General features: G+C 37.8%; 1 protein-coding gene across 1 annotated transcript; it reads right to left on the bottom strand.

The window, feature by feature from the left end:
* Window positions 1–16,177: 16,177 nt before the first annotated feature.
* LOC107609990 (uncharacterized) lies at window positions 16,178–17,158 on the bottom strand. Its single transcript, XM_016312059.1, has one exon. It carries the CDS (start codon window positions 17,156–17,158, stop codon window positions 16,178–16,180), a length of 981 nt encoding a protein of 326 aa, XP_016167545.1.
* Between the last annotated feature and the right edge of the window lie 730 nt (window positions 17,159–17,888).

The following is a 17,888-nucleotide window of genomic DNA, read 5'->3' as shown; positions in this document are numbered from 1 at the left end:
AAGAAGTTAGAAATGATATTTTAAAATCAAATTTTGAAAAAGATAAGATAAAGAGATATTTTTGAAAAGATATGATTGAAATTAGTTTTGAAAAAGATTTGATTTTTAAAATCACAATTAATGACTTGATTCACAAGAAATCACAAGATATGATTCTAGAACTCAAAGTTTGAATCTTTCTTAACAAGCAAGTAACAAACTTGAAATTTTTGAATCAAAACATTAATTGATGATGTTATTTTCGAAAATTAGGAGATGAAGATAAGAAAAAGATTTTTGAAAAATATTTTTAAAATTTTCGAAAATAAATAAGAAAAATGAAAAAGATTTGATTTTTGAAAAAGATTTTGAAAAAGATAAGATTTTTAAATTGAAAATTTGATTTGACTCATAAAAACAACTAGATTTTAAAAAGTTTTGAAAAAGTCAACTCAAATTTTCGAAATTTATGAGTGAAAAAGGGAAAGATATATATTTTTTTTATTTTTGAATTTTTTATGATGAGAGGGAAAAACATGAAAAAGACTCAATGCATGAAAATTTTGGATCAAAACAATGAATGCATGCAAGAATGCTATGAATGTCAAGATGAACACCAAGAACACTTTGAATGTCAAGATGAACATCAAAAACTTATTTTTGAAAACTTTTTAATGCAAAGAAAACATGCAAGACACCAAACTTAAAAATTTTTCATGTATAGACACTATGAATGCAAGAATGCATATGAAAAACAAGAAAAGACACAAAACATGAAAACATCAAGATCAAACAAGAAGACTTACCAAGAACAACTTGAAGATCATGAAGAACACTATGAATGCATGAATTTTTTCGAAAAATGCAAGATGAATATGCAATTGACACCAAACTTTCAACTTGACTCAAGACTCAAACAAGAAACATGAAATATTTTTGATTTTTATGATTTTTTTGTATTTTTATTTTATATTTTTCGAAAATTAGTGTGAAAAAGAAAAATAAGGATTCCAAAATCTTTAAGAAGAATTCTAGGAATCTTTCAGTATTAGCCCAAAGCTCCAATCAAAGGGTTGGACATGGCTTAATAGCCAGTCAGCTTTAGGATGGAATTACATGCATTGTGGTGATTAGTTGAAGACCAATCCCAAAGCAGTTTGGGTATGGCTTTACAGCCAGATAGGATTCAACGTGTTACCATGAAACTCTAGAATTCATTCTTGAAAGTTTTGAAGCCATAGAATAATTTAAAATTTTTTTTTTCGAAAATAGATAAGAAAATTTTGAAAGGTTTTTGAAAAATTTTTGAAAATAAAACAAAAAGAAAATTACCTAATCTGAGAAACAAGATGAACCGTCAGTTGTTCAAACTCGAACAATCCCCGGCAACGGCGCCAAAAACTTGGTGCACGAAATTGTGATCTCAGGTAACGGCACCAGAAACTCTGTACGCACATCTTAATAAATCGTTTTTCATTCACAACTTCGATACAACTAACCAGCAAGTGCACTGGGTCGTCCAAGTAATAAACCTTACGTGAGTAAGGGTCGATCCCACAGAGATTGTTGGTATGAAGCAAGCTATGGTCACCTTGTAAATCTCAGTTAGGCGGATATAAAATAGTTATGGAGTTTTCGAACATAAATAATAAATAGATAGAAAATAAGGATAGAAACACTTATGTATATCATTGGTGAGAATTTCATATAAGTGTATAGAGATGCTTTCGTTCCTCTGAACCTCTGCTTTCCTGCTGTCTTCATCCAATCAGTCTTACTCCTTTCCATGGCTGGCTTTATGTAAGGACATCACCGTTGTCAATGGCTACTTTTAATCCTCTCTGGAAAATGGTCTGATGCGCTGTCACTGCATGGCTAATCGTCTGGAGGCATCACCCTTGTCAATGGATGCATCCCATCCTCTTGTGAAAATGGTCCAAATGCTCTGTCACAGCACGGCTAATCATCTGAGATTCTCGATTGATGAGCGGATATTTTATACTCTTTTTGGGGTTAATTTCATATAGTTTTTAGGATATTCTAGTTAGTTTTTAGTTTATTTCCATTAGTTTTTAGGAAAAATTCATATTTCTGGACTTTACTATGAGTTGTGTGTTTTTCTGTAATTTCAGGTATTTTTCTGGCTGAAATTGAGGGAGCTGAGCAAAAATCTGATTCAGGTTGAAAAAGGACTGCTGATGCTGTTGGATTCTGACCTCCCTGCACTCAAAGTAGATTTTCTGGAGCTACAGAACTCGAAATGGCGCGCTTCCAATTGCTTTAGAAAGTAGACATCCAGGGCTTTCCAGCAATATATAATAGTCCATACTTTGCTCAAGGATAGACGACGTAAACTGGCGTTCAACGCCAGTTCTCTGCCCAATTCTGGCGTCCAGCGCCAGTAAAGGATTAAAAGTTGGAGTTCAACGCCCAAAACAGCCTTATGCACGTGAATTGTTTAAGTCTCAGCCCCAGCACACACCAAGTGGGCCCCAGAAGTGGATCTCTGCACCATCTGTCATAGTCTACTCACTTTTTGTAAACCTAGGCTACTAGTTTAGTATTTAAACAACTTTTAGAATATTATTTTGCATCTCATGACATTTTCAGATCTGAACTTTGTACTCTTTGACGGCATGAGTCTCTAAACTCCATTGTTGGGGGTGAGGAGCTCTGCTGTGTCTTGATGAATTAATGCAAGTATTTTTGTTTTCTATTCAAACATGCGTGTTCCCATCTAAGATATTCATTCGCACTTCAACATGAATGTGATGAACGTGACAATCATCATCATTCCCTCACGAACGCGTGCCTGACAACCACTTCCGTTCCACCGTAGAATGAATGAATATCTCTTGGATCTCTTAATCAGAATCTTCGTGGTATAAGCTAGAATGATGGCGGCATTCATGAGAGTCCGGAAAGTCTAAACCTTGTCTGTGGTATTCCGAGTAGGGCTCTGGGATTGAATGACTGTGACGTGCTTCAAACTCGTGAGTGCTGGGCGTAGTGACAGACGCAAAAGGATAGTAAATCCTATTCCGGTACGATTGAGAACCTGCAGATGATTAGCCGTGCGGTGACAGCGCACCTGGACCCTTTTCACTGGAAGGATGGATGGTAGCAATTGACGACGGTGATCCACCAACTCACAGCTTGCCATAGGAGGAACGTGCGTGCGTGAACAAGAAGGCAGAGGAAAGCAGAGATTCAAAAGACAAAGCATCTCCAAAACTCCAACACATTCTCCATTACTGCATAACAAGTATTTACTTCATGCTCTATTATTCCTTACAACCAAATTTGATAAGTGAATTGTTTTATTATTTTCCTGACTAAGAGTTGCAAGATAACCATAGCTTGCTTCAAGCCAACAATCTCCGTGGGATCGACCCTTACTCACGTAAGGTATTACTTGGACGACCCAGTGCACTTGCTGGTCATGTGTGCGAAATTGTAAAAGAGTAACAATTTTGTGCACCATCGATCATACTGGAATAGGATTCACCCTCCTTTTGCGTCTGTCACTACGCCCAGCACTCGCGAGTTTGAAGTTCGTCACAGTCATTCAATCCTAGAGTCCTACTCGGAATACCATAGACAAGGTTTAGACTTTTTGGACTCTCATGAATGCCGCCATCAATCTAGCTTATACCACGAAGATTCTGATTAAGAGATCCAAGAGATACTCATTCAATCTAGGATAGAACGGAAGTGGTTGTCAGGCACGCGTTCATAGGGAATGATGATGATTGTCACGTTTATCACATTCATGTTGAAGTGCGAATGAATATCTTAGAAGCGGAATAAGTTGAATTGAATAGAAAAACAGTAGTACTTTGCATTAATCTTTGAGGAACAGCAGAGCTCCACACCTTAATCTATGGAGTGCAGAAACTCTACCGTTGAAAATACATAAGTGAAAGGTCCAGGCATGGCCGAATGGCCAGCCCCCATGATCTAAGAACTAGACGTCCCAAGATGTCTAATACAATAGTAAAAAGTCCTATTTATAATAAACTAGCTACTAGGGTTTACAGAAGTAAGTAATTGATGCATAAATCCACTTCCGGGGCCCACTTGGTGTGTGCTTGGGCTGAGCTTGAATGTTACACGTGCAGAGGCTCTTTCTGGAGTTGAACGCCAGGTTGTAACGTATTTCTGGCGTTCAACTCTGGTTTGTGACGTGTTTCTGGCGTTTAACTCCAGACAGCAGCGTAGAACTGGCATTCAACGCCCTTTTACATCGTCTAAACTCGGTCAAAGTATAGACTATTATATATTGCTAGAAAGCCCTGGATGTCTACTTTCCAACGCAATTGGAAGCGCGCCATTTCGAGTTCTTTAGCTCCAGAAAATATACTTTGAGTGCAGGGAGGTCAGAATCCAACAGCATCAGCAGTCCTTCTTCAACCTCTGAATCTGATTTTTGCTCAAGTCTCTCAATTTCAGCCAGAAAATACCTGAAATCACAGAAAAACACACAAACTCATAGTAAAGTCCAGAAATGTGAATTTAACATAAAAACTAATGAAAACATCCCTAAAAGTAACTAGATTCTACTAAAAATATACTAAAAATAATGCCAAAAAGCGTATAAATTATCCGCTCATCACTCCTCCCTCATGGCTCTTAGGTCTTCTCTAATTTCTTGGAGGAGGATGGAATGCTCTTGGTGCTCCATCCTTAGTTGTCCCATGTTGAAACTCAATTCTCCTAGGGAGGTTTTGATTTGCTCCCAATAGTTTTATGGAGGAAAATGCATCCCTTGAGGCATCTCAGGGATTTCATGATGAGGAATTTCCTCATGCTTTTGTTGAGGTCCATGAGTGGGCTCTCTTGTTTGCTCCATCCTTTTCTTAGTGATGGGCTTGTCCTCTTCAATGAGGATGTCTTCCTCTATGACAATTCCAGCAAAATTGCATAGGTGACAAATGAGATGAGGGAAGGCTAACCTTGCCAAAGTAGAGGGCTTATCCACCACCTTGTAGAGTTCTAGAGATATGATCTCATGAACTTCTACTTCCTCTCCATTCATGATACTATGGATCATGATAGCCCGGTCTATAGTAACTTCAGACCGGTTGCTAGTAGGAATTATAGAGCGTTTGATGAACTCCAACCATCCCCTAGCCACGGGTTTGAGGTCAAGCCTTCTTAGTTGAACCGGCTTGCCTCTTGAATCTCTCTTCCATTGAGCGCCTTCCACACAAATGTCCCTAAGGACTTCGTCCAACCTTTGATCAAAGTTGACCTTCTAGTCAAAGGGTGAGGATCTCCTTGCATCATTGGCAAGTTAAATGCTAACCTCACATTTTCCGGACTAAAATCTAAGTAGTTCTCCTGAACCATTGTGAGCCAATTCTTTGGGTTTGGGTTCATACTTTGGTCATGGTTCCTAGTGATCCATGCATTAGCATAGAATTCTTGAACCATTAAGATCCCGACTTGTTGAATGGGGTTGGTGAAGATTTCCCAACCTCTTCTTCGAACTTCATGTTGGATCTCCGGATATTCACTCTTTTTAAGCTTGAAGGGGACCTCGGAGATCACCTTTTTCTTGGCCATAACTTCATAGAAGTGGTCTTGAAGGACCTTTGAGTTGAATCTCTCCATCTCTCATGACTCGGAGGTGGAAGCAATTGTCTTCCCTTTCCTCTTTCTAGTGGTTTCTCCGGCCTTAGGTGCCATTAGTGGTTATGGAAAACAAAAAGCTTTAGCTTTTCCCACACCAAACTTAGAATGGTTGCTCATCCTTGAGCAAAAAAAGATGAAGAAAAGGAGTAGAAGAAGAAGAAATGGAGGAGATGGAGGTGAGGAGAAGGTTCGGCTAAGGGGGTGTATCGTGTATGATGTGTAAAATTGAAGGTGGTAAGGAAGGGTATTTATAGGGTAAGGGAGAGAGGGTATTCGGCCATGTGTGGGTGGGTTTGGGAGGGAAATGGTTTGAATTTAAATGGTGAGGTAGGTGGGGTTTAATGATGGTTGTGAGGAAGGGGTTATTGATGGGATTGGTCAAGGGTGTATGGAGAAGAGTGTTATGGAAAGGTGTGAAGAGGAGAGAAGAAGAGTTGGGATAGGTGGGGATCCTGTGGGGTCCACAGATCCTGAGGTGTCAAGGAATTTGAGTCCCTGCACCATTCTGGCATTTAACACCAGCTCTGCTACCTTTCCTGGCGTTAAACGCCAGCCCTGCTACCTTTCCTGGCGTTAAACGCCACTCTGCTGCCCATTTCTGGCGTTAAACGCCAACCAGATGCCTATTTCTGGCGTTTAACGCCAGCCAGATGCCAGACAGCCCTTTCTGGCGTTAAACACACGGAGTGCTGCCCATTCTGGTGTTTAACGCCCAGAATGCTGCCAGGCTGGGCGTTAAACGCCCATTCTGCTATCCTTACTGGTGTTTAAACGCCAGTAAGTCTGTCCTCCAGGGTGTGCTATTTTTAATGCTGTTTTTCATTTTGTTTTTGAATTTTTTTGTTGTTTTTGTGACTTCACATGATCATCAACCTGAAGAAAATATAAAATAACAATGAAAAATAAATATAATTAAATAACATTGGGTTGCCTCCCAATAAGCGCTTCTTTAATGTTAATAGCTTGACAGTGAGCTCTTAGAGAGCTTCACAAAGACTCAGAGCTTGATGTTGGCCTCCCAACACCAAACTTAGAAGTTGAGTGTGGGGGCTCTGTTTGACTCTGTACTGAGAGAAGCTTTTCATGCTTCCTCTCCATGGTTACAGAAGAAGATCCTTGAGCCTTAAACACAAGGTAGTCCTCATTCAATTGAAGGACTAACTCTCCTCTGTCCACATCAATCACAGCTCTTGCTGAAGGAATAACTTGGCATTCAGCTTCATGATTGCTCCTAGATATTGAACAACTTGCTCTTCAGCAATATCTTCATCCTCTTCAGAGGAAGAATACTCATCAGAGCTCATGAATGGCAACAGTAAGTTCAATGAAATCTCTATGGGCTCTATATGAGCCTCAGATTTCTTTGGTTCCTTATTAGGGGACTCCTTAGTGGCTAGTGGACGTCCATTGAGGTCTTCCTCATTGGAAATCACTGCCTTTTCTTCCTCTCCAGGTTCGGCCATGTTGGTTATAGTTATGGCCCTGCACTCTCTTTTTGGATTCTCTTCTGTATTTCTTGGGAGAGTACTAGGAGGGAGTTCAGTAACTCTTTTACTCAGCTGACCCACTTGTGCTTCCAAATTTCTAATGGAGGACCTTGCTTCAGTCATGAAACTGAGAGTGGTCTTAGATAGATCAGAGACTACAGTTGCTAAGTCAGAGTGGCTCTACTTAGAATTCTCTGTCTGTTGCTGAGAAGATGATGGAAAAGGTTTGCTATTGCCAAACCTATTTCTCCCACCATTATTATTATTGAATCCTTGATTAGGCTTCTGTTGATCCTTCCATGAGAAATTTGGATGATTCCTCCATGAAGGATTATAGGTGTTTCCATAGAATTCTCCCATGTAATTCACCTCTTCCATTCCAGGATTCTTAGGATCATAAGCTTCTTCTTCAGAGGAAGCTTCCTTAGTACTGCCTGTTGCAGCTTGCATTCCAGATAGACTCTGAGAAATCATATTGATTTGTTGAGTCAATATTTTGTTCTGAGCCAATATGGCATTCAGAGTATCAATCTTAAGAACTCCTTTCTTCTGAGTTGTCCCATTATTCACAGGATTCCTTTTAGAAGTGTACATGAACTAGTTATTTGCAACTATTTCAATGAGTTCCTGGGCTTCTGTAGGCATCTTCTTCAGATGAAGAGATCCTCAAGCAGAGTGGTCCAATGACATCTTGGACAATTCAGACAGACCATCATAGAATATACATATGATGCTCCATTCTGAAAACATGTCAGAAGGACACATTCTGATCAATTACTTGTATGTTTCCCAAGATTCATAGAGGGATTCATCGTCCTTCTGTCTGAATGTTTGGACTTCCACTCTAAGCTTGCTCAACTTCTGAGGTGGAAAGAATTTGGCCAAGAAAGCATTGACCAACTTTTCCCAAGAGTTCAGGCTATCTTTAGGTTGTGAGTCCAACCATGTCCTAGCTTTGTCTCTTACAGCAAAGGGGAAAAGCATAAGTCTGTAGACCTCAGGATTAATCCCATTGGTCTTAACAGTGTCACAGATTTGCAAGAATTCAGCTAAGAACTGATGAGGATCTTCCAATGGAAGTCCATGAAACTTGTAATTCTGCTGCATCAGAGAAACTAATTGAGGCTTAAGCTCAAAGTTGTTTGCTCCAATTACAGGAATTGAGATGCTTCTTCCACAGAAGTCAGAAGAGGGTGCAATAAAGTCACCAAGCATCTTCCTTGCATCTCCACCATTGTTGTTGGGTTCGGCCATCTCTTCTTCTTTTTCAAAAAATTCTGTCAAGTCCTCTCCAGAGTGTTGTGCTTTAGCTTCTCTTAGCTTCCTCTTTAGAGTCCTTTCAGGTTCCGGATTAGCTTCAACAAAAATGTTCTTATCCTTGCTCCTGCTCATATGAAAAAGAAGAGAACAGAAAAGAATAGGAATCCTCTATGTCACAGTATAGAGATTCCTTTATATGAGTAGAAGAATAGAAGAATAGAATGAAGAAGGGGGAAGAAGGAGAATTCGAACACAGAGAGAGGGAGTGGGTTCAAATTTTAAGAAGTAGAGTGTTAGTAAATAAATAAATAGAAATGGATGAGAGAGAGAAGAATTCGAATTTAATTAAAAAGAAAAGAAAAATATTTTTGTTTTTATTTTAATTATTAGTTAGAATTCGAAAATTATAAAAAGGAATAAAATTAAATTAAAATTTAAAACAATTAGTTAATTAAAAAGAATTTTGAAAAAGTGGTGAAGAGTTTTTGAAAATTGGAGAGAGAAAAAGGTAGTTAGGTGGTTTTGAAAAAGATATGATTGAAATAGTAAACTTTTAAAATCAAACAAAAAGTCAAGTAGTTAATTGAAAAAGATTTGAAAATCAATTTTGAAAAGATAAGAAGTTAGAAAAGATTTTGAAATTGATTTTGAAAAATATATGATTGAAATTTATTTTGAAAAGGATTTGATTTTTGAAATTAAAGTTGATTACTTGACTAATAAGAAACTAAAAGATATGATTTTAGAATTTAAAGATTGATCCTTTCTTAATAGGCAAGTAACAACTTGAAATTTTTTGAATCAAAATATTAATTGTTAGCATTAATTTCGAAAAATATGAAATAAAAATAAGAAAAAGATTTTGAAAATCAATTTTAAAATTTTCGAAAATATTAAGAAAAAAGGAAAAAGATTTTATTTTTGAAAAAGATTTGAAAAAGATAGGATTTTGAAGTGCAAAATTTGACTTGACTAATAAGAAACAACCAAATTTTAAAACTTTTGACTAAATCAATTCAAAATTTTGAATTTTATGAGCAAAATAAAGGGAAAGATTTTTTTTTATTTTTGAAATTAATGAGGAAAGAGAAAAACACAAAAATGACACAAAACATAAAAATTTAAGATAAAAACAAAAATGCATGCAATAACACTTTGAATGTCAAGATGAACAGCAAGAACTTATTTTTGAAAATTTTTAAGAAAAGAAAAACATGCAAGACACCAAACTTAAAAATTTTTAAACTTTAGACACTAATAATTCAAGAATGCATATGAAAAACAAGAAAAGATACAAAACAAGAAAATGTAAAGATCAAACAAAGACAATCATCAAGAACAACTTGAAGATCAATGAAGAAAACATGCATGAATTTTCGAAAACTTTTGAAGAAAGATTAAAAAGATGCAATTGACACTAAACTTAAAATTTCACACAAGACTCAAACAAGAAACACAAATTTTTTTAGTTTTTATGATTTTATTAATTTTTTTTTATTTTTTTGAAAATTAATTTGGAAAAAGAAAATAAATAAATTCAAAATTTTTAATAGGAATTCCAGGAATCATGCAATGTTAGTCTAAAGCTTCGGTCCAAAAATTTAGACATGGCTAAATAGCCAGCCAAGCTTTATGTGAAAGCTTCGGTCCAAAAGATTAGACATGGCCAAATGGCCAGCCAAGCTTCAGCATACAAATCAGACATATAACAGCAAATTAGATGGGAATCCAAAGGCTCTTGCAATGATAAGTGGAAGCCTCAGTCCAAAAAAATTTAGACATGGCTTAACAGCCAGCCAGGCTTCAACATATCATCTGAAACTCTAGAATTCATTCTTAACAATTCTGAAGAACAAATATAAATTATATATTACTTTTCTTTTGAAATTTTTTTCGAAAATAAAAAGAATAAAAACAAAAAGCTTAAAATTAAAATAAAATTACCTAATCTGAGCAACAAGATGAACCGTCAGTTGTCCAAACTCGAACAATCCCCGGCAACGGCGCCAAAAACTTGGTACGCCGGAATCGTGATTATTCGTTCCCTGGCTATAGTGCCAAAAACTTGGTGTGGGAGAACGTGATCTCAAGACTTCTTCACAATTCTGTTAACTGACCAGCAAGTGCACTGGGTCGTCCAAGTAATAAACCTTACGTGAGTAAGGGTCGATCCCACGGAGATTGTCGGCTTGAAGCAAGCTATGGTCATCCTTGTAAATCTCAGTCAGGCGGATTCAAATGGTTATGAGGTTTTGATAATTAAAATATAAATAAAACAGAAAATAAAATAGAAATTCTTATGTAATTCATTGGTGGGAATTTCAGATAAGCATCTGGAGATGCTTTGTTGCTTCTGAACTTCTGGTTTCCTACTGCCTTCTTCCAACCATGCGTTACCTCCTTCCATGGCAAGCTGTATGATCCTCTCGGATGAAAACAAATCCATATACGCTGTCACTGCATGGCTAATCATCTGTCGGTTCCCGCTAGCGTCGGAATAGGACCATTGTCCTTTTGCACATTGTCACTGCGCCCAACATTTGCAAGTTTGAAGATCGTCACAGTCATCCCTTCCCAGATCCTACTCGGAATACCACAGACAAGGTTTAGACTTTTCGGATCTCAGGAATGCTGCCAATGGTTCTAGCCTATACCATGAAGACTCTGATCTCACGGAATGGAATGCTCTGTTGTCAGGAGAGGCAATCATGCGTCGTGGACCAGGAGACCAAGAGATACACACTCAAGCTATTGTAGATAGAACGGAAGTGGTTGTCAGGCACGTGTTCATAAGTGAGAATGATGATGAGTGTCACGGGTCATCACATTCATCAGGTTGAAGTGCGAGTGAATATCTTAGAGAAGAAGTAGGCGTGAGTTGAATAGAAAAACAATAGTACTTGTATTAATTCATGAAGAACTGCAGAGCTCCACACCTTAATCTATGGGGTGTAGGAACTCCACCGTAGAAAATACATAAGTGAAAAGTCTAGGCATGGCCGTGAGGCCAGCCTTCATGTCCAAGGTCTAAGGACTCAACTTCCAGAGATACAAAAGAAAACTCTCTAAAAGTAGTTTTTATACTAAACTAGTAATCTAGGGTTACAGAAAATGAGTAACTAAGTGTAAATAGTGAAGAAATCTACTTTTGGGGCCCACTTGGTGTGTGCCTGGGCTGAGCATTGAAGCTTTCACGTGCATAGGCTGTTCCTGAAGTTAAACGCCAGCTTTGGTGCCAGTTTGGCCGTTTAACTCCAATTCTGGTGCCAGTTTGGGCGTTTTACGCCAAGATGTTGTAGGCTGACTTTGAACGCCAGTTTGGGCCATAAAAGCTCGGGCAAAATATGAACTATTATATATTGCTGGAAAGCCCAGGATGTCTAATTTCCAACGCAATTAAGAGCACGCCAATTGGACTTCTATAGCTCCATAAAATTCACTTCGAGTGCAGGGAGGTCAGAATCCAACAACATCTGCAGTCCTTTTTTAGCCTCTGAATCAGATTTTTGCTCAGGTCCCTCAATTTCAGCCAGAAAATACCTGAAATCACAAAAAAATACACAAACTCATAGTAAAGTCCAGAAATGTGATTTTTGAATAAAAACTAATAAAAATATAATAAAAAGTAACTAAAGCATACTAAAAACTATGTAAAAATAATGCCAAAAGGGTATAAATTATCCGCTCATCAGAAGGCAAATGGAATAAAATGGGTTAAATTAGGCACAAAAGAGTATATTTTCATAATCAAGCACAATTTAGGAGGAAAGCTCAAAAGCATGCTATTTAATGGAATAACTGTAGGTTTATATGATGAAATCCACTCAATTCTAACCTGAAATTATCATAAAATATAGATTCATCAATTCTTCCACACTTAAACACTAGCATGTCCTCATGCTATTCACAATCAAAGGAGATGAATGAAAGGGCAAACAATTAATTTAATGTACTACCTATATGCATGCAACTAATCTACTAATATCTATTCTACTAAAATTTGGTAGAAACAAATCATGAAATTCCATTCAATCCTAAGAAAGCTTTAGGGTCAAGGCAAAAAGTCAATACACTATGATCAATGTCCAAAGAATTGAATTAAGATTTTCGAAACTAACAAATAAACAACTTGCAAGAAGATACAATATAAGGAACAAGAACATAGAATTGAGTGATCGAACCCCTCACCGGATGTGTATTCACTCTATTCTCTCAGTGTTTAGGGCTTAATCACTCAATTCTCCTTTAATCATGTTTCTTCAAAGATTTTCAAGTCACCTAACAATCAACTAAAATTTGATGCATGAAAACAAATATCAAGAGGTCATTGGAGGGTTGTAATGGGGCTAGGGTTAAGGTAGGATTAATATGGTTAAGTGGACTTAATGAATTAGATCTTTGATTAGCTCAATTGTCCACCTAATCCCATACCATCCTATATATACATAACAAAACAATCTAACTACCCATTTATCTCCTATCTCACATTCACTCATGCATTTTCTTTCCAAAACACGAACATATGCATCCATTATTTAGCTTTTTATATCATATACTATTATGCACAAAATTTGATTTAATTGACATATATATATATATATATATATATATATATATATATATATATATATATATATATATGTTAGGTAGAGCACCTCGTTTACACGTGCGCCAATGTTTTTTTTCAAAGGAGTCCATCATGTAATTAAAAGAGTTGATCTTTTTGAGAAATCGATGTCTTACTCCACTTTAGGGAACAAAACAAGAGAACAATAGTCTGACAAAGGGTTGAGACGTCCAGTAGAATCCATCATTGATTTGAGATATTGATAAGGTGAATATATATATCAAAAAATTCCTTGTTTTTGTCAACAAGAGAAGATGCATATGTCTTGAATAATGAATGCATGAGTAATGACCATTTTCCAAATTTTCACAATCAAATTCCCATGTAACTTCATCACCAATATTTCCCAACAATTTTCCCCTACACTTAGAGTATACATACTACTCCACCCAAGCTAATCAAAGAATAATTCAAGGACATCAATGGTTTTTCTCTTTAGAGAGAACAATGTGCTTAGAATTATAACAAAGGGGATTTAAAGGCTCAAAGAGGGGTTACAAAGGTGAATGCAAGGGTTGGCCATATAGGTTGGTGAGTTCAATATCGAAATGGCATCAATCATGCTAAATGCAATCAAACACCAAAAATAGGATATATAGATTCATGCAAAGCTAAAATCACAATAAAAAAGAAGTATAATCACACAAGAACAAACGTTATGGTTGAAAATATGCAACCATCTATTGGAGCTCAAATCTCACAAGGTATGTTGTTCTAGCTCTTTTTCTATGTTCTATGAAGGGAATATTCCAAGCAAGTTGAAAAATAATTTTTCAATTCAATAAAATGGCACGCCCGAAGAAAAGCTTCATGAAAATTTCTTGTTGTTTTACCAAACTTATTTACTCTACCATGCAACATGCAAATATTTACTATCATAAAACCATAAGTACTAAAGAAATATATACAAACAAACTAAACAAAGTGCAATAAGAACAAAATTGCAAAAATTGAAAGAAAATAGACAAAAAGGTATTGTAAAGTGTCTAAGAACAGAATTTACCCCCCTCAAAGTTGTCAACCCTCCCTCACACTTAATTAATGCACGGTGCACTTACAATCCGGGATAACGATAACTTGGGGGCTCCACCTTCAGCTGGTGGTCACTGACATGGGTTGATGACTTCCATCATCCTCCTCCCCAGCTAACTCTGATGAATGGCAATCGCACTATTAAAACAATCAAAGCTCAATGCTTCTCAATCAAGTGTTTAAGTTGCAAGTGTAAAGAATTAAGATGCAAGCAAACTTAAACAAGCACCAAATGACCTAGTGGAATTCTTGAAGGAAATGGTTATTGAGGTTGTAGGCATGAAAGTTCATTATTAAAATGGATGCACAATAACAATAACCATTTAAGCAAAGTAACATGTCATTGGTTCATCTTGAATGTGTAAGAATCACATAAACAATGTGTTTAAATTAGAGAAAAAGATGTTTGATCAAGACATCATAGAATGAACACTTGTGATGTGATTACTCAATTCAATTGCTAAGATGAACAATGAAAAATTTGAATTCAAGTAAGATCAATGCATTCATAACTAATCACCTATCAACTAAGAACCAAAAGTCATGTAAGACATGGGTGTTTGGAACTTCAATGTTCAAGAAACAAGGGAATGCATTGGGAAATTCATCATCAAAATTCATATTTGAAGTTGCACAAATCATAGAGTATGCCAAACAAGAGAATGTTGAAAGCATATGATGGCCAATTCACATGAATCAAGCAAAAGTTTCATATAGGTATTTCATCAAACAATTAATGTGCATTGTGCAAACTCATGACATTTAAGCTTAAATTCAATCAAAATCAACCCAATGATTCAAACATCAACACTTGCGATACAAAGATAACTAAATAAAGAAATCAAATTCAATCTATCTAACATGAAAAGAAAATAAAAACAACATCAAAATAGTATCATAAAAAGAAAATGAAATCTAAAAATCAAAGGGTGAAGAAAGCAAGATAAGAAGATGAAACAATGGCATGTGTTATAGCCACTGCGAGCTCACGGCGGTTGGCTTCGCCGGAGATGCACCGGAGTTCCACAAGGGTGAAGGAACTCTCCGGTGGAAGAGAAAGAAAAGAGAAAGATAAGAAAGAAAGGTAGAAAAAAGAGAGAAGAGAGAGAAAGAGAGGTGGCGGCGGCTGGCGGCAGGGTCGCTGGAAGAGAAATGGGTGGAGGGCGACACAGCAGCAGTAGAGAATAAGAGAGAAGAAGCTACTGGTTTAAGAGGGATTTTGCCCTGTTTAATGCCCAGGTCGAGGCCTGTGTGTGCGCACAAGGTGCTGTGCGTGCGCACAAGGAGCGAAAAAGAGAGGGATGCGAACGTACATAGCATGCGAACGCTCCAAATAGAGGGGATGTAGAGAAGTGTGCGGGCGCACAGGGCTGTGCGCTCGCACAGACGACTGAAATTTTTTTTTTGAATTGCTTGAGAAGGGGTCATGTGTGCATGCGCACGCACAGGAGCAAAAAGAAGTGGGGTTCATGTGCGCAGGCTGTGCCAACGCTCCTACCAGAAGGGATGCAAGTAGGCGTGCGGACGCACAAGCTTGTGCGCTCGCACAGAGAGTGCAAAAAAGGGCATGTGTGCATATGCATGAGTAGGTGCGCACTCACAGGTCGCAGAAAATAGGGGAGCGCCCACTCACAAGCTATGCTGGCGCTACGAACAGAGGGCATGCATGATAGTGTGCGCACGCACAGGACGCAAAACATAAAGGATTTGTGTGTATGTACAGGTGTGTGCGCACGCACGGATGCCCTGTTTTCAAAAATTTTTCCTCTCAATTCTAAGGTACTAAGCCTTAGTTCAGTCAATATCTCAACCCCAAACATAAAAAACATTCAAATAATCATGACCCAAGCAAATTAACCTATCTAACTCAAAAATTAAACCAATCCTATACAAACTAATTATACCAGAAAGCAATTAAGTCAAAGAACTAAAGTAAAAAGAGAAGGGTTATAACAATGTTACCATGGTGGGGTGTCGCCCACCTAACACTTTGGTTTAAAGTCCTAAGTTGAACTTGCATGAGTTCATTGATCATTTTAGGACCTCTCTAAGGAGGAAAATCTCCAACTCCTTGGCATCATTTTCTTCTTCATGCTCCTTACTAGGTTCAATCACTTGATCTTCAATTAGGTCACAACCAAAGATAGAGTAAACTTCAAGGAGTAGGCTTCTTAGATTCATCCAAAGTGAACTTCACTATTTTTCCATCGACCTCAAATGGGTAAGCTCCCGAGAATGCATCCAACTTGAATCGAGATGTCTTCAAAAATGGTCTCCCAAGGAGAATAGAGGATGGCTTGCCTAAATCAATTGGAGGGGTTTCCAATATATGAAAATCTACCAGAAAGAGCAACCCTTGGATATTTACCAAAACATCCTCCGCAATTCCTACAACCGATACAATGCTTTTGTCCGCCAACACAAATTTTGCTCCGGACCTCTTCAATAGTGACAAGTTCAACTTCTCATAGATAGGGAGGGGCATAATGCTTACACAAGCTCCCAAATCACACATGCAATCCATGAACTCCATGCCACCAATTACACAAGTCACCAAACATGGACTGGGGTCATTACACTTTTTTGAAATGAGAGAAGATATAGAGTCATTCACCGGACTTTTGTTTAGCTCACTAATCTTGTCCTTGTGGGTGCAAACATCCTTGAGGAATTTGTCATACTTTGGCACTTGTTGGATGGCTTGAAAAAGAGGAACGGTAACTTCCACATTCTTGAAATTTTCTACCATATTGGGATCAAGGTCCTCATGCTTCTTTGCCTTTTTAGCCAATGTTGGGAAAGGAATTGGTGTAGGCTCTTCAAGAGGGTTCTTTCTTTTGGGCTCTTTGACCTTCATTAGTTCCTCCTCACCTCTTGTAACATTTTCCTCCTCCTCTCCCACCACTTCCACTTCTTCTTCTATTTCTTCATTGTGGGGCTCCTTGCTCAAACTTGTAGGCTTAAGACCAACTTCATCTAACTTGGTACCACTCCTAAGGATAATAGCATTAATACTTCCCTTTGGGTTTGGTTGGGGTTGAGAAGATAGGCCACTAGAGGTGGAAGCTTGATGGGCATTTTGAGTGTTTGAAGGAGAAAGAGTCAAACGAGATAAAGCTTCGGCAATGGTTGCCATGTACGTTTCTTGCTTCTCATGTAAGGTTTGAAGTGCATCATTCATGTAAGGTTGGTTTGGAGGGGGAAGTTGATTGTTTTGGGTGAGGTTAGGCCTAGTGTATGGTGGTTGGTATCTTGCTTTATGTTAAGAATGTGGTTGTTGACTAGGTTGGGTAGGAGGTGGGCTTTGTGGTTGATATGGTGGATATTGAGGTTGTGGTGGTTGAGGGTAAGGTTGTTGGCCTTGGAGAGATTGGTGATAATAGACTTGTTGGTTAGAATAAGGTTGAGCTTGAGATGGTTGGTTCCACCTTTGATGGGAGTTGTCTCTCCATCCTTAACTTTGGTTTCCTCTATATTGATGAGATCCTTGATTTTCTTGATTGAAATTGGACCTTTGTGGGTAAGGATTTGCCACCGCCAATGTATTGTCCTCTTGAAGTTGAGGGCACTCATCAGTGTAGTGACCGTTGCAAGCACAAATACTACAAGATCTAGTATGTCCTTCAATTCTAGGAGGTTGAGGTGGAGGAGATAGCAACATTTGTGGAATTTGTTGGCCTTGAGTGAGTTGCCTTAACATGATCGTCATCTCACCAAGTGTCTTAGTCAAGATAGCATCACCGGAAGGTGAGACTTCATTTATAGCTTTTAGTCGGGGGTTTCTTGTTCTCAAATGTTGGGTTGAATCTGCCAAGTCCACAATGACTTCCCAAGCTTCCGCGGCGATTTTGTTCTTAGTGAGAGAT

This window comes from Arachis ipaensis, chromosome B1 (assembly GCF_059453495.1).
Source record: "Arachis ipaensis isolate K30076 ecotype BB chromosome B1, ASM5945349v1, whole genome shotgun sequence".
NCBI lineage: Eukaryota > Viridiplantae > Streptophyta > Magnoliopsida > Fabales > Fabaceae > Arachis > Arachis ipaensis.
Note: the sequence above shows the minus strand (reverse complement) of the source record. Positions and strands in the feature narration are given on the sequence as shown.